At 37.5% G+C, this 22,080-nt stretch overlaps 1 protein-coding gene and 1 long non-coding RNA gene across 4 annotated transcripts in view; one reads left to right on the top strand and one right to left on the bottom strand.

Moving 5' to 3' along the window:
* The window catches only part of USP3 (ubiquitin specific peptidase 3), a 79,551-nt gene that overhangs the window by 55,753 nt on the left and 1,718 nt on the right, over positions 1-22,080 (top strand). For all 3 annotated transcript variants that reach the window (XM_017508104.2, XM_017508106.2, XM_017508105.2), the window contains 7 exons: positions 501-614; positions 6,579-6,725; positions 10,146-10,252; positions 10,412-10,492; positions 20,653-20,771; positions 21,064-21,177; positions 21,318-21,385. In XM_017508104.2, the coding sequence (XP_017363593.1) occupies positions 501-614; positions 6,579-6,725; positions 10,146-10,252; positions 10,412-10,492; positions 20,653-20,771; positions 21,064-21,177; positions 21,318-21,385 (750 nt within the window). The remainder of the gene's footprint in view (positions 1-500; positions 615-6,578; positions 6,726-10,145; positions 10,253-10,411; positions 10,493-20,652; positions 20,772-21,063; positions 21,178-21,317; positions 21,386-22,080) is intronic.
* LOC108288915 lies at positions 4,233-21,904 on the bottom strand. Its single transcript, XR_001818903.2, has 2 exons — positions 21,173-21,904; positions 4,233-4,440 (listed from the first exon to the last, which is right to left on the bottom strand). It is a non-coding gene; the product is annotated as an uncharacterized LOC108288915 (long non-coding RNA).

Raw genomic sequence — 22,080 nt, forward strand, 5'->3', positions numbered from 1 at the left:
ACCACGTCTCTACTAAAAATACAAAAAATTAGCCAGGTATGGTGGTGCGTGCCTGTAGTACTAGCTACTTGGGAGGCTGAGGCAGAATTGCTTGAACCTGGCAGGCAGAGGTTGCAGTGAGCTGAGATAGTGATACTGCAATCCAGCCTGGGCAACAGAGCGAGACTCCGTCTCAAAAAAAAAAAAAATGTACTTTCTTAATAATTTGGCCTATATCCCACCCAGTGCTGTATTGTTTGCTTGTGTGTTCTCAGTGTACAAATATGGTGGTGCTTTGGCATACTTGGAGTTAACTATATGGTTACAAATTAGCTTTGTTGGAATTACTGGTACTTATATGGGTTTTTGAGATGCTCTTACTTATCGGTCAGACTTTCTTCAGAGACCAAATCCTTTAAGTGTTCATTTTGTATGTATTATGCATTTTAGCTGAGCGGACGCTGTGTTGAAATAGTAGCCTCTCACTAATTCTGAGGCCATTGTCCATTCCTCTTTTCCAGGTCTTTGGTAGAAGAGTTTAGAAAGACACTCTGTGCTTTATGGCAAGGCAGCCAGACTGCATTTAGCCCAGAGTCCTTATTTTATGTTGTTTGGAAGATTATGCCAAACTTTAGGTAAGTATTATTTAAAGAAAGATATTTTAAAGCATATGTATTAGTCTTTATACTGATTATGAAATAATTTCTAATGAAGTGGTTGTATTCTAAGTATTCTAAATACTTCAGACTGGTTTGGCAGGGCAGCCAGACTGCATTTAGCCCAGAGTCCAGTGTTTTTTCTTTTTAAGAAGAAGAGCAGAAATTGAATACATCTGACTAAACAAATGTGTTTAAATAATAGACAATAGAAATGTCTTTAACAAGAGGTAGGGTATTTTGTTGTAACCAACATAAAGCCCTTATACATAACTTATGCACAGTAGGAAAACATACTGGACAAACTTTCCTTAATTTTTTCACAACTTTCATTACCATCACACACTGTCTTGTTATTCCAGCTAAAAAAATTAATATGATTGGTAGAAGTTCATGGTATTATATGAGCTTTTCGGAGCTGACTTTGGAAGCTCTGGAAAGGCTGTCGTCAAGGGTCTGGGACGCCTTCTCCAGAAGGCAGCCGTGCCACACCCTGGTATGGCCAGAGAGCTACTGTGGTGCCTGTGCTTTCTGTCTCACCTTGCTTGAGCAAAAAACACCTTCTGCTGTCAGAGGAGTCCTGCCGCTTCTCGTAGGTCTGACATCCCTGTAGGGATTCAGGTGATAGCAGCTTTGGTGCACTGCAGGTGTTTGACAGCAGCCTTGGCTACCTTCTGCCGATTTTACCCTTCTGAAGCAAGTCATGGTTCTTACTGGTTAAGATTTGGTGCCTAATGTACATCCCATCTCCTTTTTTAAAAAAAAACATCATACTGTATTAAACTTAGTGATCTCCGTTGTCCTGTGGCCTAAAAAGATATATTGTTAATATAGAGAAATATTAAAAAGGTAATTAACTTCAAAGGACTTTAAATTGTTGCCTTGCTAAAAAGTGTAGCCTTGAGGATATGACATGAGTAACTTGTGTTAACCCTAGTCTTTGTTTTGAGAGAAACTTCTGGCCGGGTACAGTGGCTCACGCCTGTAATCCCAGCACTTTGGGAGGCTGAGGTGGGTGGATCATGAGGTCGAGATCGAGACCATCCTGGCCAACATGGTGAAACTCTGTCTCTATTAAAAAAATACAAAAGTTAGCTGGGCGTGGTGGCATGTGCCTGTAATCCCAGCTACATGAGAGGCTGAGGCAGGAGAATTGCTAGAACCCGAGAGATGGAGGTTGTAGTGAGCTGAGATCATGCCACTGCACTCCAGCCTGGTGACAGAGTGAGACTCCGTCTCAAAAAAAACAACAAAAAAAAGAAACTTCTTTTATATATCACACTATTTAAATCTCCTTTTATGTATCACAGTATTTAAATCTCCTCTCAGGAAAGATGTAAGAATTTGAGAATGTCTTGGCTAAGTCGGAAAGGTAGGGATGACAGTTAAGTTACCACTAGTCAGGTCTAGACCTAATTAAAAAAAATATCTAACATCATCACCTAGTTAGACGCTTGATAGAGATTTAGTCTTTGTGTTTTATTATATAATAATAGTTTCCATTTATTGAATGCTTACTGTGTGCTAAACACTGGGTATTTTACATCTGGTTTTCATTAAAAAACAAGCAACAACAAAATTCCAGCCAGGGTAGGAAATGTTACCCCCATTTTAGAGGAGACAAAACTGAGACAGAGAGGAGAAGCAACTTGTTTAAGCTTATACATCTAGAAGGGGTAATGATCGAAATTAGAGTCCAGGTGTTTGAGTAGTTGGTTAATAGATGTGTTGACAAGTGATTTGCCCACGTACCTTAAACAAGGTGATTAGTATACAATGGCTTTCTCACATCTTTTTATTGTTGTATCATAATTTGTGTCCAAGTCTCCTCCCAGCGGCTTTATGGACTGTTTCTAGCCTTTGCTGTTCTAAACAGTGCCGCAGTGGGTAGTCGTTTACATGTATGCGCAGGTATCTAAGAGAGGAATTGCTGGGCTCAAGGATATGTGCTTCTGTAATTGTGATAGTCTTTTCTGCTAGCCTTTGTCACTCCTTGCTTTTCTTAACACTCTGTCTTGTTGCTTTGCTGTCTATGTATGTCAGGTGCTTCTGCCCACAGGATTTGCCTAGTGGTCCCTATTTCTTTCTTTAGGATCCTGGTTAAAGCTAACACTCTTCGGGAAAGTATCTTGATGATTCAAATCAGGTTTTTCTGTACAACCTGATTTAATATATTTGTCTTGACTTCCCAAGATGGAACTTTATTTTTTTAAAATCAGTTCTTGTGATAATTCATGTTTTAAAATGATGGGTAAATAAATTATTGAAACATAATTCTTGTATTTGCTAGCTCTTCTCAGGTTTATAGACAAGATACAGGATTTTTGTAGACAACAAATAGATCTTTGTGTGTGATGGGTTTTTTCCTCTTTTTCTTTTTTTTTTTTTTTTTTTTGAGACGGAGTCTCACTCTGTCACCAGGCTGGAGTGCAGTGGCATGATCTTGCCTCACTGCAACCCTCTGCCTCCTGGGTTCAAGCAGTTCTCCCGCCTCAGCCTTCCAAGCAACTGGGACTTCAGGCGTGCATCACCATGCCTGGCTAATTTTTTTGTATTTTTAGTAGAGATGGGGTTTCACTATGTTGGCCAGGGGTTTCACTATGTCAAGCTCCTGACCTCATGATCTGCCCGCCTCAGCCTCCCAAAGTGCTGGGATTACAGGCATGAGCTGCCTCGCCTGGCCGTGTATGATGCTTTAAGTTTAATTTAACAGTAGTCTTTTTGGGATATTTATTATAAGATTTTAAAATACTGTGCTATTGATATTTTATATTTAAACAACCATTTTCATGTAGCCAAGAATTTTTACTGTTGTATTTGTGTGCTTATAAACACAAATTTCATTTTTGTGATTTTTGTTTTCTGGTGTTTCTGTTTTGAGGAAACTCAGTTATGATTGTTGCCAAATACTGAGTAGGAATAAATTTAACTTATTTTGGTTTTGCAGATATTTTCGCCAAAACGACTTTAGAATTCTTTTATCAATGTCAAGGATATTTTAAATATGAGCAGAACCTAAAATTCTAATGTATCTTAGGTATTTTAAATTATACATGTGTAGATCTCTTTCTGCATACAATACATACAGATTATATACTGGCACTGCCAAAACACAGAAATAGTAATCCACAGGCATGTCACAGTTAAGCGTGTGGCGGCATCACAAGAGTTCTTGTATGTCTCTGTATTCTGGGATGTTAATTTCATTATTTGGAACATCTGCTTTCTTTTCACACTCAAGCAGGCGCAAAGTAACTTTTTTTTTTTTTTTTTTTTTTTTTTTTTGAGACGGAGTTTCACTCTTGTTACCCAGGCTGGAGTGCAATGGCGTGATCTCGGCTCACCGAAACCTCCGCCTCCTGGGTTCAGGCAATTCTCCTGCCTCAGCCTCCTGAGTAGCTGGGATTACAGGCACGCGCCACCATGCCCAGCTAATGTTTTGTAGGACGGGGTTTCACCATGTTGACCAGGATGGTCTCGATCTCTTGACCTCGTGATCTACCTGCCTCGGTCTCCCAAAGTGCTGGGATCACAGGCGTGAGCCACCGCGCCCGGCCCGCAAAGTAACATTTTATTTGATCATTTCTTATTGGCATATTTAAGATTTATGGAAATTTGTTTGTATTTATTGTGCCAAAACCTTGTGAAAAGACAGTTGCCATGTGTTGCTGTACACTGTGCTTCAGTGGTGTTCGGAATGGATGGTTCAAGACCTTCTAGGCTTTCTGTGTTTGCAGCGTGCTCTCCCTCAGTGATTGCTCACAGCATCCTCCTGACACGTTTAGGAGAAAGGGGTAATCTTTATCTGAGGTGACAAATGAGAGAAGGAACAGCGTTAAAATTGGAGCCACAGTTATTTGCTTGCTTTTTTTTTTCTCCTGTACTTCTAGTCTGTCACAGGGACACTAGTTGGTTCTTCATAAATCCGTTCCCTCACTAATTCTCAAACAGCTGTTTGACATTGCTGAAATATGTATACAAAATATAAACGCAGCACCCAAATATGAAGAGTGTTTTTTAACATGAGTATAAAACAAAAGAACCTGAAGTTGACTACAAAGTAAATTCTGAAGCCCAGATTGTACAATTGGGAAATGATTGGTAATTGAAGTTTGTTGAATTTAACATATTAAATATTTATTTAGTAAGGCTTTCAGGTAAGTCAATGAAATGATACATTTAAATGTTTAAAAAGAGAATTGCAGATGTCTCTTTAGTCAGAATTAGAAAAAGTTCCAGTCTTTGAGGCAGCACGGTCTGTTCTCTGGTAAATTTCACAAGTTGAAATGGACTCATAACTTAACCTTTATAGAATAGCTGAGTGTTCTGTGATCTCATGTAGTTTAAAGAAAATGTGTTTGTAATGGCAGAGGAAACGCTAGAAAATAATGTATTTTGATGTAAGAGAATCATGGTATGGTTAGACACATACCTTAATGTACATGAGGCACATTGTTTTTTAAAATTGGATGGATTTGTATTCACTTGATGAAAATGCAAATTGGTATAGCTGTAAGGTGCTGGTTTTCATGACACATTTTAGGAAAATGATGACTTAGATATTAGGTTATTTTGGGGAGAGAATGAAGTTTTTTCTAAGTGACAGAATTTCAGATATTATAACCTAAATAACTAATCTTACCTTTGAGTAATGAAAACAATGGATATTTTATGAATAAGTTTAAGACACCTCCTTAGATATATAAAGGAACTATCAACTTTGAATGCTTTTGCCTGAATTTTAACATTTTTATTCGTGAGCCTTAGAAGAAATACTTGAACTTATATATTGGTATTTAGTTGCCAGATAGTTTAGAAAAAGCTATAGTAAAATGCTGAAGTAACTTCTGACTTTAAGTTCCAAAGTTCCATTGATTAGGGAGATTGTTTTCATAATTTATAAGAAAAGCGGAAAATATATATTGACAGAAACTCTGGTTGGAAGAAGTTTTGTTTAAGGAACCATTGCCCGGAAGAGTAATGGAAGTTTTGAATCTAAGACCAGACCAGAAAAACTGAATGATTTAGATTAATTCAAGAGAACCTTCCATGCTGGCAAAATATAGACAGAAGTCTTTTTTATTATAGTTTTATAGGAATACTTTATATAATATTGCTTTATTTTATCCAAGTAACTTCCCAGACCTTCTACCTGTACCAGTGTCATTTTGTCTGCCTTCATTCCTGTTCACTGTCATTAATCTGTATAAGAATTTCAGGGAGTTTCCTGTCTGACTATACTGTAAGAAGTATCCTAAGAATATGTTGTTACATAAACTCAAATTTTAGGATAGAGCATAACTGTATATGAGCCAATGCATTTTAAAAAAGTATTTATTTAAAAGATGTCTTAAGTCAGAGACTAGGATGCAGGTAGAGAAGTTTAGACAGCTTTAACTCTTTTGGTAAAGCTTTCTTCCTTTCAGCCAGTGTTTAAAAATTAGTATCTTTCAATCTAAGGAGTTATTAATAATTTTAAATTCCTTCTTCCTTATAGTAGTGGTTCACATCTGGTTTTCTGGTGAGGGTAAGAGGTGAACTATGACATTGGAGCATCTTCTCGAGAGGTTATATACGCAGGAAGAAGAGCCAGAGTCCACCAGGAAACACAGGTGTCCCATCTCTGTTACTCCCTTGCTGTAGGACTTTGGGCAAGTCACTTATCAGCCCCCCGTTTCCTCACCTCTGAAGTGAAGAGGTCATTGCAAGTCCAATTAGCTCTATTATTTTTTGGTTTTCATACCTACCTTTAAGCAGTAGAATTCATTATTGAAGAGAGAAATTCTGTCATTTGTGGAGTTTGTGGGCGTGAAGGAGAGGAATCCTGGCTGTGCTAGTGAGCACAGGGCTGCCATCCTTTCCCACGCCTTGGCCTCTTGCTGGTGTGGCTCCGTACACAGCCTTCCCCTGACCCTTACAAATGACTGTTTCTGTTTGCTTTAGGGGCTATCAGCAGCAGGATGCCCATGAATTCATGCGCTACCTTTTGGACCATCTACACTTGGAACTCCAGGGCGGCTTCAATGGCGTTTCCCGCTCCGCAATTCTGCAGGAGAATTCTACTCTGTCTGCAAGTAACAAGTGTTGCATGTAAGATTTAGTTTCCTTCTGTTTTTTACGAGTGCCTGAGACATTTCTGTAGGTGTTAACTATGTGTTAGATTTATAATGGAAGGTGGAGGGGTTTCTTGGACATTGCTGGAACTTTCTTGCATTTAAACTTTGTGACCAAGTGAACTAGCACATACCTCTTGCTTACAGACCAGAGGCATCTTGTATTTGCATCTGGATTTGGTTCTGACTGTGATTATTTGGTATAGATTATTTTAAATCTTGAAAAAATGTAGAAAATATTTGTACCATTTAGCATTTAAAAGATTTCTTCCAAATGTTCATATATCAAAATAATATTTGTTCACTAAAAACAAGAGCTTAAGACATTTTGAATGTGAACTTTCCCAAAGCTTCATTATGGACTTGAATTTTCCTAAAGTTTATCTGTTCTTTAATGAAATTGAGGCATTTATAAGTTCTCAGAAGTTTTTCTTGCCTTTCAATGTGAACAAAACAAAGCTTTTGGATTGCTTTCCCATGTATAGTAGCCCCAGAATATACACTGAGATCACAACATTTATTTTGCTTGAAGAAGGGAAGATTTACTGTTATTTCAGCCTGGATTTTGGTCAACCGTAGCTTTTTTTGTTCAGATTTTTGAAAAGTTTTGTCAGTATTGAGCTACATGGGAAAGCGATTTACAGGAAGACAAACTCCCCCCAAAAAGAAAGAGTAAAGTAACATATTGGTAGTATTGCCTGGCAGTCCATGAATCGGACGTAGTAGGACTACTACTTTTTAATGGCAAAGCAGGCTTATAGCTAAGCAAGCAGTGTTAGAAAAGGGCAGCCAGTGTTAATTGCCATAATTCGCAAAATGTTTTCCCTCTAGGTCCTAGTAGCTGTGATTCCAATTAGAATCCAATATAGAAAAGGAAAGACCTGTGACCTGGGAGAATTGTTCTTTCTGGTAGCACCAAATGGAAAAGCATTAAATGAAAAAATCTGTTTTGTGTTTTATCATGGCACATTCATCCACAAAGGATATTGAACTGGGCTCTATCATGGATAGGCTGTGTGAGGTGAGAGAGGGTGTATGTCTTTATGATTTTACATGATGCCTGGGGTACTCGTGGAATCACACTGTGTAATACTCACAGAATGTTCTTTTAGTGCCTCATGAATTTTCAGTATTAAGCTATCCCTTTTCATGAAACTTTAAAGATTAGGAATTGCAAGCTTCATTACTGAGTTAGGGACAGAAACCAAACATTTATTATCAAATATTAAAAGTTCAGATTTCCTTCTATTTCCTTCACTACGTTGGAGAAGGCATTTCAGGATCTAAGAATCGTTGCTACAACTAGAAAAAGGTCTCTTGCACTGTGTCTTTGTTGACTTGTGCACACGCACACCTACTCCTACTAAAGGTGAAGGCGAGGGAGGTGTATGGAAGAAATAAGTGGCAGATATGTTTTTTTTAGTACATCGACAATCATTGGTGCCCATTAAAGGACCCTAGCATCATAAGAGCCTGTCCAAGTATTCAGTATTTAAACAGTTGTGGTTATGATAAATGAAACTGATTTTGAATATTAAGTCATGGTATAGATGAAGCTTAATTTCAAACATGTCAGGCAGCTAAAAACTTGCTAAGTATTCATTTCTCGGAGGAAGTGATTATAAGAAAGAACTACATTGAGTCTAAATGTACTTCTTAATGAACCAGTTACCATTTTAATGAAAGGCAACCTTGTATGTGAACATCAGCATGAAAGGGTCAGTTACAGTCCCTTCATTTTCAGCAGGTTTTTTTTTTTTTCTTGCCATGTAGTGACACAGATAATAAACCTAAACCTGAAATGGCTGCTAGGTCCTACAACTCCCAATGCTTCTTCCCCAATGATACTTAAAAAAAATTTTTTCTTAAGCCAGTATGTCTTACAAACAATACTTTATTACTTACTACTTTAAAAATAATAATAAAGTTATAGCCTATTGTTTTTGGCAAAAAAGGAATCAAAAGTTTCAAATAGAATTGCTTGAGTAGGTTTTGCCTGCTTCACCATTGCAGTAGGTCTAACTTAGAGTGGTGGAGAAAATACAGTTCAGTGTTTTAGGAGTAATTGAAGTGACAGAAACCACCTTATATTGCTATTAGCAAAAAATAGCATGTATTGGCTCAAGTGACTTCATAAGTGCACGAGGGCTGATAGACAAGTGTTCATGTAATACTATTAATGACAGCAAATAATTGAAACTACCTCAATAGCCACTAATACTACATTAGTTAAATTAAGAGAAGGAGCTATGTTGGAGCAGATATTCAAACCAGACCAGCTGTATGACCTTGGGCCAACTTAACCTCAGTGTCCTCATCTACAACTTGGGGCGTACAGTACCTACCTTATAGATGTGTTGTGAGGATTAACTGACTGAACAGGTGGAAAGAATGTGCTTGGAATGGAGCCTGTGTGTAGTAAGTGCTGTTATATCAGTGCTTGCCACTCCTGCTGTCACTGGTTCTTGCTTCCACTGTATGTCCATACTGTGACATGCCACGCAGCTGTCAAGAAGAATGAGGTACCTGTTTAAGGTATACACTTAGGGAAAAACATAAAAGCAAGAAGGAGGTGTAATCTGACTTCATAGTGGCAGACATTTCAAATGCTTTATTTTTGGTAAGTGCTCTTCTAAAAGCACTTCACATACATAACCTTCATCTTCACACTGGGCCTCTGCGGTGGGTACTCTTCCTGTATTCCTGTTTTATATTTGATGGAGCAGAGGCAGAAAAAGTTTAGGTAACATTACAGCAAGAGGTGTTTTTAGTTTGTTCTTAAAACAGTGTATCTTTCATCTCCATAAGGAAATTATTTGCAGTATTCAGCTTTTTAAAAAGTGTTTTTGACAGTAACATCCAGCACTTTGAATTGTGAAGTTCTACATCCAGCAGTAATTACCAAATTGGTATTAAATTCCTTTACTTCTTTTTCCCTAAATCTGAGAGATGGCTGTCTAAAAACTCAGACCAAGGATGTTTAAAGTCAGTTAATTGTGAGAGTTCCCTGTAATATGAGGGGTCTTGCAAAGGTTCCAGTACAAGGTAGTTCCTTCCCTTTGGGACCTATCTTGGGGAGAGAATGGAAGGTGTCATGTTGCCCTGTGCGGAGTCACGCATGTGATCTGTGTTACGATAGCAAATGGCCAGTGTTAGTTGCTCTTGGGGAGAGTAGTGGGATTGGATGCCAGCAGTGGAGGAGGCCAGTGGCTTAAACCCTTTATTTAGTATGTGTCTATATTTTGAAATTTTATTATTTTTAAACTTAGAAATAAGTGATTTAAATATTGCTTCAAAGGGAGCAGTCTGTAGGGGCTTTAATAAATATTTCAGTTTTTTAAATGTCAAAGAGATGGCTTCTTACTGAGATATTCTCCTATGTGGTGCTTTTGTTTAGAAATGGAGCATCTACTGTTGTCACGGCTATATTCGGAGGCATTCTCCAAAATGAGGTTAACTGCCTCATATGTGGGACAGAATCTAGAAAGTTTGATCCATTCCTAGGTAAGACATATGTGGCATGTGGATATATAATATTTTATTAAAATAATAATATTAATGTTTCCTTCAAAAAGTGTAAAGAGAAATATAGAAATGCATGTTTATGAAATTATTTTTGAGTAGATATATGCCTTTAACAGTGTTTACCTATCTCCTTTTAAGACCTTTCATTAGATATTCCAAGTCAGTTCAGAAGTAAACGCTCTAAGAATCAAGAAAATGGACCAGTTTGTTCATTACGAGGTAAAGATATTTGAATGTTCTAAATTTTTTTTTCTTCAAATAGTGGAATAGATTGATAAACTTCATCTATATGTGCTTTGTGGTTAATATCTTTAATGAATCTGTGTTGTAACTTAAGAAAAGTGAAACCTGAATGTCTTTTCTCTACCCCCCCAAAAAAACTGCACTGTCCAATATGATAACCACGAGTCATGTAGCTATTAAAGTTTAAATTAAAATTCTGTTGCTTAATCACACTTGAACCACATGTGCCCAGAAACCACATGTGGCTAGTATGGCACTCCTTTATTAGACAGCACTACTCTAGAATCATATTATCCTGGGAGAATCCAACTTTCTGTTGGAGAAGGGCTAGGCTTCTCTGTGTCACTGGTGTTGTGTGTAATGTGAGGCATTTGGCTTGTTAGAAGCAGCAGAGGTCTCAGATGCTTGTAGTACTGTTCTCAGGTAGTTTCTAGAAATCTGTCAGACAATGCATGGGATGACTAGACTATACTCCAGTAAGGACCTGGAGCAGCACTGCGTGTGAAACATTTTGCTATGCTGTCAGTTTGTTCCTTACCTACACAACCAGTGTTGATTGTCTCCTTGAATAAGAATGTAGAAGAAATTTAAGAAAGCCCCGTTCACTCCATTTCTCTGCAAAATATATGGCTATAGTATGTTTCTCCAAAACTGTTTTTGGCCTATTTGAGATTAAGAAAATATCACAGTATGCTTGATATTGTCAAATGTCACAACATTTTCTCTTTATATCTAGGGCATGTGAGTACATGCTAACTTAATCATGAAACAAATATCTGATTATTTACAGTGGAAGTCAGTGAAAATTAAAGGAATTAGTCTTAAACCTATCATTTTATAAACTCTTCAGTAAGAACTGTAATTATGACATTAGTTTAAAAACTATGCTTACTATAAATACATGGGTATATATCTAAACAATACTTAAAAAATTTTTTTTGAGACGGAGTTTTGCCCTGTTGCCCAGGCTGGAGGGTGATGCAATCTTAACTCACTGCAACCTCTGTCTCCCAGGTTCAAGCAGTTCTCCTGCCTCAGCCTGCCGAGTAGCTGGGACTACAGGCACATGCCACCACACCTGGCTAATTTTTATATTTTTAGTAGAGATGGGGTTTTGCCATGTTGGCCAGGATGGTCTCAAACTCCTGACCTTAAGGGATCTGCCCCCTTTGGCCTCTTAAAGTGCTGGGTTTACAGGTGTGAGCCATTGCATCTGGCCTGAACAGTACTTTCTTTTTTTTTTTTGAGACAGAGTCTTGTTTTGTCGCCAGGCACCAGGCTGGAGTGCAGTGGCATGATCTCAGCTCACTGTAGCCTCTGCCTCCTGGGTTCAAGCAATTCTGCCTCAGCCTCCCGAGTAGCTGGGACCACAGGCATGCGCCACCACACCCAGCTAATTTTTGTATTTTTTAGTAGAGACAGGGTTTCACCACGGTCTCCATCTCTTGACCGTGTGATCTGCCCACCTTGGCCTCTCAAAGTGCTGGGATTACACTGAACAGTACTTTCTGATGTTTAACAAAACTCAGTAAATCTAGATGACCTTTGGCTAGAAGACTCAGAGACACTAGTTTGTTTAGGCTTCCTTCTTTCCTTCCTGTTTCCTTCATTTCCTTCCTTGTTTCCGTCATTCTGAGTTGGTTATATATGTGGTTCTTACTGACTTTCATAACATTTTAGTTACTACTTACCCCAGAATACTTGAATACCAAGCAGAGTCTCACTTCCTGAGCTCATCCAGGAGGAAAGTGCATGACACAGTATAGATGGCTGATTGTTCCCCAAACAAGAAAAGTGGCATGTGGCATCTGCCTTGCATCCCAGGGAGTATTTTTCTTTACACCGAATCCTTGAAATCTGACGTGATTGGTATTAGCTTCAGGGAGCCCAAACCATCCAAAGTGGTTTAGGGTTTGGCCAGAAAGATGTTTCCTGTATTCTCAGTTGGCTTTACTTTGAATCCTGAGGCTTGATTTTTATTTAAGAGAGCTTACTGCTGGCTTTAAAAAGTCGATGACAGGGTCTGGTACCTTCTCATTGTGTTTTTGTTGACCACTCTTATCAGTTAAGGGCACATCTCTCTCTTGGACATCCAGAATGTCATACATCTTTCTCTATTTACTGGAGATGGAGACTTGTGATTACCTAGTAAGTCTTCACATGCTTTGAGTCCACTTGGCAAGAACTACTTGTATACTTTTTGGATTTGTAATTGTTAAGCTTAGTTTTCCTTTAAAAAGGAAAAAAGACCCATCTTAAATAACTTTTGAAGTTATTTAACGAAAAATGTGCATATTACAAAAGGGTAAAATAACCCCAGTTATAAAACCTGACAAAGATACCAAGGAAAAGAAAATACAGCTTGATCTCGCTTGTATTATAGGTCGAAGAATCCTAAGTAAAGTATTAGCAAATACAACTCAGTAGTATACTAAAACAATAATATACAGAGATCAAATAGGACTGATTTAAAACTAGAAATATAATTAGGGGGAAACAAATCAAAATGCCCTAATAGGTCAAATGCCCAGGCACAGTGGCTTATGTATATAATCCCGGCGTTTGGGAAGCTAAGGTGGGACCACTGCCTGAGCCCAAGAGTTTGAGACCGGCCTGGACAACATAATGAGAACCTGTCTGTACAAAATAATAATAAGAAAATTAGCTGCGCATGTTGGTATATGCCTATAAGTCCACCTTCTTGAAAGGCTGAGGCAAGGAGGATCACTGGAGCCCAGGAGTTGGGGGCTGCATTAGTTGGCACTACTCCTATACTCTAGGCCTAGGTGAGAGAGTGAGCCCCTGTCTCAAAAAAAAAAAAAAAAGAAAAGAAAAGGTCCAAATAGATACTGATAAAATCCCAAATTTAGTACTGATTAAAAGGAAAAGAAAAGCGTGGGTGTGGTGCCTCACGCCTGTAATCCCAGCACTTTGGGAGACCAAGGCGGGCAAATCAGATCACTTGAGGCCAGGAGTTTGAGACCAGCCCTGGCCAACAATACAAAAATTAGCCAGGTATGGTGGCGGGCACCTGTAGTCCCAGTTCCTTGGGAGGCAGGTGAGTCACTTAAACCAGGGACGCAGAGGTTCCAGTGAGCTGAGATTGTGCTACTGCACTCTAGCCTGGACAACGCAGTGAGACTGTCTCAAAAACAAAAAGCGAAGAAAAAACTTTTATTAGGAATAGAAATGTTAACTCGATGACAAGTATTCGTTAAAAGCTATCAGTGATCATCATAGTTAATGGCGAAGTACTAATGATTTTCCTCTAAGGCCGGGAATAAGCCAGGAGGCCTACTGACAATATTGCTCAAACATCTGGAAGAGCAAGGTAATAGATGAGGAAAAGAAATAAGAATAAATCATGGAAGAATTGCCAAAATACTAACATTTGCAGATAGATTAATTATATACCTAGAACATTTTAGGAAAATCATTTGGAAAATTATGAGAAATATTAACAACTGTTGTCATGGAGAGTGAGACTGGGCAGGAGGACACCTGCTTTTCTAGAAGCCCTCAATTTTTAAAAATCAAACACAAATAGTACTTTCATAAATATATTCTAAATATAAAGCTAAAACGTATAGGCAAAAAACCAACTGGTTTTCTATACATAGCAAAATATTCTATTCATAGTAACAAAATTCAAAAGCACTTAACAAATTTAATAAGGAATATGTAATACTTTAATAAAACTTTATAAAAGGACAGATAAAGCCTGAATAAAAAGAGCCACATCTTATTCTTGGATAGGAAGACCCAATATGGTACAAATGTCCGTTTTCTCCCAAATTACTTCCTACATTTATTGCAATTCATTCAAAAATTCCTCTGTAAGCAGAAATTCTCAAGAGGAGCTAAAGAAGTTTTTAAAATGAAAGTAAGGTAGAAAAAAGCAATGGGATAGGAAGTGTCCTAGAACTACTAATATAGAGCAGGTGCTAATGTAAAATATTTATGGAAATCTATCATGTGCCAAAGGAAAAATGTCAAATCAGTGGGAAGAATAAGAAATTAGGTAATAAATGGTATTAGTGTAAGTAATAATTAATTTGGAAAACCTTAATTTTCTTGCTACCCTTATATCCTTTCCCTGATTAATTTGAGGTTTCAGGATTTAAATATGAAACATAAAACCACAGGACACTATAGGAAAGCATCTTTATGATCTTATCATAGGGGAGATCTTTCTAAGCCAGAATCTGTAATGGGAAACATTTTATAAATTTACATAATGGTAAAAGACCATAATGTAGAAAAGAGACGATAAACTTGAGACAGATATTTGGATATATATGAAAAAGGCGACTTGGGCAGAGTATATGAATAAGAAAAAGAAATGATCATTATAATATCTAAAAAATATTAATCCTCTATATTCAAGAAAATATAAGTAAAGCAAGATTGGTACAAAGAAAAAAAAGAAACAAACAAAGGAAAAAAAGATTGGTGAAAATGATAAAGATGGATGTCAGTGGAAGAGGACCCTCATAATGGTGTTTTAAGTATAAACTGGTACAGTTGTTTTTGGAGGGTAATGATCACCGTTTTTAATAGGCATTTCCTTAGACATACTAATTTCACTTGCAAATGTGGACAATATGTGTAAAAGATTTTAATTGAAGCACTCTTGGTTAATGAAAAAAAAATCAAACAATTTAAATGTCTACCAATAGGGCACTGGTTTAACAAACTGTGTTATGTAGCAATTAAGAAACATAAAGTTGACCAATAACTGTGCCATAGAAACAAAGCTACAAAATATTGTGTAGTAAAAACTGTCCATGGAAGTATGTGTGTAGAATAATTCCATCTGTGTACGATAAACATTCATATGAGTGTTAATTTTTTTTTTTTTTTTTTTTTTTTTAAAAAGTTTTTTTTTTTTTTTTTTTTTGAGACAGAGTCTTGCTGTGTTACCAAGCTGGAGTGCAGTGGCGCTATCTCGGTTCATGGCAACCTCCCCCTCCCAGGTTCAAGTGATTCCCTGCGTCAGCCTCCCTAGTAGCTGGGATTACAGGCGCAGGCCACCATGCCCAGCTAATTTTTTGTATTTTGGTAGAGATGGGGTTTCACCTTGTTGGCCAGGATGGTCTCGATCTCCTGACCTTATGATCTGCCTGCCTCAGCCTTCCAAAGTGCTGAGATTACAGGTGTGAGCCACTGCACCCGGCCCGGGTGTTAAAATTCTTAAACACCATACACTGTGCTTTTCACAGTGATTATCTCAGGGAAGTGGGATTCAGGAGGAAATCGAACTGTGAGTTATTTTTTCATTTGTTTTAACCTATGTGTATCACTTTTATAATACCTATTTGGGGGAGAGTGGACTTTTGTTCCCAGTAACTCTTATTCTACCTTATATGAATTTGTCTATTCTAGGCACCTCATGTAAGTGGAACCATGCTATATTTATCCTTTTGTGATTGGCTTGGCTTAGCCTAATATTTTCAAGGGTCATCCATATTGTAGTATGTATAAGTTATTAGTAAGCTTTTTGTATGTATTAGTAAGCTTTGTGAAGCTTAATATTCTCTTGTATGTATATACTACATTCTATTTATCCATTCATCTGTTGACACTTGGGTTGTTCCCACCTTTTGGCTATTGTAAATATGCTGCTATGAACTTAGGGGTACAAGTATCTGACTTCCTGCTTCTGGTTCTTTTGGTTATATACCTAGGAGTGGAATCGCTGCATCATAATTCCGTTTAACTTTTTGAGGTACTGCCAAACTTTTCCACAGTGGCTGTACCATTTTGCATTCCCACCAGCAATGTACAACGGTTTTCTCTACTTTCTAGCTAATACACGTTATTTTCTGCTTTTGTTTTTGTCTTTTAAATAACAGCCATCCTATTAACAGTGAAGTAGTATCTCACTCTAGTTTTGATTTGCATTTCCCTAATAGTGATGTTGAGCATCTTTTCATGTGTTTATTGGTCATTTGTGCCTCTTTGGAGAAATGTCTGTTAAAGTCCTTTGCCCATTTTTGAATCAGTTTGTTGTTGTTGTTGACATTTAGGAGTTCTTCATATATTGTGGCCATTAATCCCTTATCCAGATACTGATTTGAAAATATTTTTCTCCCATTCTGTGGTTTCTCTTTATAGTGTCCCTCAATACACAATTTTTAAATTTTGATGTTCAGCTTATCTATTTTTTTTGTTCCCTGTGCTTTGGGTGTCACATCAAAATCATTGCCAAATCTAATGTCATCAAGCTTTTCCCCTATGTTTTCTTCTAAGAGTTTTTATAGTTTTAAGACTTATATTTAGATCTTTGATCTATTTTAGTTTTTGTATATGGTGTGAGGTAAGAGTCCAACATAATTCTTTTGCATGTTCATATCCAGCTTCCCCAGCACCATTTGTTGAAAAGATTGTCCTTTCCCCATTCAGTAGTCTCGCCATTCTCATCAAAAATCAGTTGACTATATATGTAAGAATTTATTTCATTGCGCTATATTGTCTGTCCTTATGCCAGTGCCACACTCTTTTGATTTTACTGTACCTTTGTAGTAAGTTTTAAAATCAGAAAGTGTGAGTCCTAGAACTTTGTTGTTCTTTTTCAAAATAGTTTTGGCTATTCAGGATTCCTTGAGATTCTGTGTGAATTTTAGGATAGGGTTTTCTATTTCTGCAAAATTTTCTATTGGGATTTTGATATGAATTGCACTGAATCTGTAGATTGCTTTGGGTAGTAATAATCATGTTAACAATATCAGGTCTTTCAATCTGTGAATGCAGGGTGTTTTGAGGACTTTAAAAATTTCTTTCAGCAGTATTTTGTAGTTTTCAGGTATAAGTCTTTCGTCTCCTTAAATGTATTCCTAAGTGTTTTCTTGTTTTTGACACTACTATAAGTGGAATTGTCTTAATTTCCTTTTTGGAAATGCCTAACAATGAATACATTGTTAGTGTATAGAAATGCAGCTAATTTTTGTGTGATTTTATATCCTGTCTTTTCATTCTCTTGAAAGTATCTTTTACAGAGCAAAAATTTTTAATTTTAATGAAGTCCTGCTTATAAATCCTTCTTTCATGGATTGTGCCTTTGGTGTTGCATCTAAAAAACCATTGGAAAGCCCAAGGTCATCTGGATTTTTTCATGTGTTATCTTCTAAAAGTTTTATAGCTTTGATCCATTTTGTTAATTTTTGTGGAGGATATAAAGGTCTGTATGTAGATTTTACTTTTTATTTTTTGGCAGGTTAATGTCCAATTCTAGTACCATTTGTTGAAAAGACTATCCATCCCCTATTGTATTGTCTCTGCTCTTTTGTCAAAGCCAGTTGACTATATTTATGTGAGTCTATTTCCGGGTGCTGTATTCTGTTCCACTGATCTGTTTTCTTTCTTTCACCAGCACACTGTCTTGACTAATATAGCTTTGTAATAAGTCTTGGAGTAATAGTCTTCCAGTTTTGTTCTTCATTGTTGTATTTGCTATTCTATAATAAAACTTAATTTTGTCACTATCCACAAAATAATTTGCTGGTTTGAGATTGCACTGAATCTATGGATCCAGTTGGGACATATTATTAATAGTGTCTTCCTATCCATGAACACAGGATGTCTTAAAGTCTTTTAAAATTTCTTTCAGCAACGTTTTATAGTTTTCAGGTACAGTCAATTTAACTTTTTAACTTTAGGGTTTTCTGCATGAGATCATGTGATCTGTCAACAGAGATAATTATACTTTTTCCTTTTCATTTTGGATGCTTTTTTCCTTGCCTAATTACTCTAGTTAAAACATAAAATACTATGTTGAACAGGAGTGGCAAAAGTGAGCATCCTTGTCTTCCTGATTTTAGAGGAAAAGCTTTCAGTCTTTCACCATTGAGTGTAATGTTCACTATGATTTTCATACATGGCCTTTGTCATGGTGAAGTTCTCCTTTTTTCTAGTTTGAATGTTCAAATGATGATTTTAAATGTGGAAAATAGTGTTTTTTATACAATTTTTCCTTTCTTCATTTCTTATTTTCCCTATGACCCACCTGTCCCTGCCTGATGAATGTCCCTTTGCTGATGAATGTGTCCATGACTTCAGCTTCAGAGCTTACAAGTAACATAGTGATTTGTCTGAAGGGATTCTTAGTGCCAGCCAGTCTGCCTGCCGTGTAGTCACTGCTCTTGGTAGCTAGAGATGTGGAACTTGGGAGGCCTCTGAGGACAGCATCACTCCATTTGCAAGTTTATGTGTAGTGTCTGAGACTTGCTTCAGGAAGTATAATGTCAAAATAATGTAATACATCCTTTCCCAGGAATTATTCTTGACATAAAATAGCAGGTTGGCAATGCAGTATATTTGTGGGAAATTGAGGAAATAATGGTAACTGTCCAGTGGAAGTTAAAGGTTCAAAAAAAGAAGTGAGAATTGAGTTGCAGGGAGGCAGTAGGATATGCCTTCTAGGTACTGGGCTCAGGCAACAAAGGCATATTCAAGACTGTCTAGGCCCCTGATACACAGGGCCTGTCTAGTCCTCTGTCACACTTTGCCTCCAGTTTCCCTGACGGGAGGATGTCTGCCACTGTCACGGACAGAAAGGCTGTGGCCTGGAAACTTGTCTTTGTACTCGAGTGCTTTTCCATACACAGCTAGGTTTCTGCTTGCTACCCAACTTTAATAAATATATTTTTTAAAGATACATACCTGGTCTATAAAGACAAATGATTAACATAAGAGTCAGGAAAACAGCTACTTCTGGGCAGAGGAAGGGGAATGATCTTTGGTAAGAAGCACACGGCCACACAGGTTGCCCACTGCACAACTCTAGGAGATGCCATGCTGTGCAGAGTCCATAGGCATTCATATTTTTTTCTACAGAGTAACGTACATTTTATATAGATTTATGACTATCTGATTGCATCAGGAATTGGCAAACTGTCTCAAAAGGACCAGAGAATAAATACAGTAAGTCATCATTTAATGTCATCAATAGGTTCTTGGAAACTGCAAGTTTTAAGGCAAAATGACATACAGGAGGTCCTCCAGTAAGTTTCCTTTTATGTTTAGTTGTAACATTGATGAGGAAAAAAAATGGTTTCTTTATACATTGTTTCACATAAAGTCACAATTTTCAAGAACCTGTCATGACAGTCCTCAATGTATTTTAATCTTTGCAACACATAAGGTCTCTGCCCCAGTGACTCAGTTTGGTGTAGTGTAAATGCAGCCAAAAAATAATGTAAACAAATGGGCATGGCTGTGTTCCAGGGAAACTTTATTTACAAAACCAGGTGGCTGACTGGATTTGTTTTAGGGCTATAGTTTACCAAACTCCAGGTTACACAATTAAATCTTTAAAAGAAAAAAGAAATGTAGCTGTGATTTATCTAGGAACTGAGAGTACAGAGTCTGGACAGAGAAAGTTGATAGCAAAGCCTTCTGTGATCTATGTTTATATATTTTTTGAGATGGAGTTTCGCTTTTGTTGCCCAAGCTGGAGTACAATGGTATGATCTTGGCTCACTGCAACCCCTCACCTCCCAGGTTCAAGCGATTCTCCTGCCTCAGCCTCCTGAGTAGCTGGGATTACAGGCATGCGCCACCATGCCCACCTAATTTTTGTATTTTCAGCAGAGACAGGGTTTCTTCATGTTGGTCAGGCTGGTCTTGAACGCCTGACCTCGTGATCCGCCTGCCTCAGCCTCCCAAAGTGCTGGTATTACAGGCGTGAGGCAACACACTCGGCCATCTATGTTCATTTTTAAATGATCTAAATTTGATTTTTTTTAATGAGCTTGGAGCTTTGTCTTCTATACTGTAACACATTGACAGATAACTGCAATTGAAACTTTGAATTCATCAGGAAACCATTTTCTCAGAATTATCCAGATGAATTTTCATTAATAGTAAAACCAACATAATTGTTCATCACCAGATGTCAGGCATGATGCCAGGTGCTTTACACGTTATTTCTCTTTATTACAATAGTTCTTAAAAGTAGGTATTTTTTTGTCTTCAGTTTGCAACTGAGAAAGGTTAACTTTTCTAAGGTTGTATAGCTAATAAAGCTGCAATTTTAAACCTGGGTCATTCTGCTTCAAAGTTCAGTCTTTTTTCTACAGTACATTGCCTCTATATAAAAGGCATCGTTTTAATGCTGCCAAAATCAATTTGTTTAGATTGTCTTCGCAGTTTTACTGACTTAGAAGAACTCGATGAGACAGAGTTATATATGTGCCATAAATGCAAAAAGAAACAAAAGTCCACAAAAAAGTTTTGGATTCAAAAACTACCCAAGGTGAGTGTTGAATTTCAAGTTATGAAGCAATTTCAAGGGGAAAACGCTTGACTCATAAGACCATGTCTATAACTTTATACTATATGAACTGTTCTGTATTTGTCTCTAGGGTTTTCAGTAAAAGTGAAAGCCTTTACAGAATGAATGCATAAGGTATGCATGGAAGAATGATTGATAGAGTAGCTAAAATGTTATTTAAGAGACTGTAGTACTGAACTGATAGTACTATCAAACTTTTGACTGAAAGGTAAATTAGGTGTTCACAATCTTTGACCTCATCTCTGTCCTCCAGGTGCTATGCTTACATTTGAAAAGATTTCATTGGACAGCATATTTAAGAAATAAAGTTGATACATATGTAGAGTTTCCACTGAGAGGCCTGGACATGAAATGCTACTTACTAGAGGTAAGGTGATTACCGTTTTAGCATGGCGAAAAGACTGTCATCACATGGAGAGGGCAGAAGTCATCGAGATAGGAGATGTTGATGTCATTGATCACTGTTCCTAACTCCATCCTGTGGATGCCTTCTTCCTTGTTCTGTAGCCCGAGAACAGTGGCCCAGAGAGCTGCCTGTACGACCTCGCCGCTGTGGTGGTGCACCATGGTTCCGGGTGAGTACAGCCAGCTTCTGTTGGATGGGAGTATCTGGTGGCCTGCACAGTGACCTGCAGTTTTGCACCACTCTTGATAGTTCTCCCTAAACTCCGTAAAAAATGGATTGAGATACAGTTAAGTGGGTGGAATTTCCTTCAGTTTTGGTGTGGAAGAGTACTCCTGAGATGATGTTGTGAGACCTTAAGGGAAGGTATATAAAAGTGAAACGGAGGTTCATTTGAACCCAGTCTATTTGTGCCCAAAATCCTGAGGCATCCTTACTCCAAATAGCTTATTTCTTTGCCATATGAAATTTAAATGGGGCAAAAAAGGGGAAATTATTTGGAAGACCTTATTCCATGTCATCTACTTTAAAGACTCATTTTAAATGTTAACATTATTTTTCCCCCTGCAAGTTTGTGTTAGGGTCTATCCTTCTAGTGTTTGGTCTGAGGGTAGCTATTTTACCTTCAAACTTAGTACTACTGTATGTGGGCAAACAACTATCCATGTTGAAAATCCTTTTCCCGCAGAGGTTTGAAGTCGCGGTAATGTCTACGCTCACACAGTGTTACATATGACAAGTCTTATTCTCACTGCTTTATAGGCACCTGGCTTTCTTCTCCTTGGAAGTTTGTAGGATCCTCTATCTTTGGACTTAAATATCATTAAATGTATTCCTGCTTGGTAGCTGGTAGGGACACTTTTAGTT

The sequence above is a fragment of the Cebus imitator genome, unplaced genomic scaffold (assembly GCF_001604975.1).
Source record: "Cebus imitator isolate Cc_AM_T3 unplaced genomic scaffold, Cebus_imitator-1.0 Scaffold386, whole genome shotgun sequence".
Taxonomy (NCBI): domain Eukaryota; kingdom Metazoa; phylum Chordata; class Mammalia; order Primates; family Cebidae; genus Cebus; species Cebus imitator.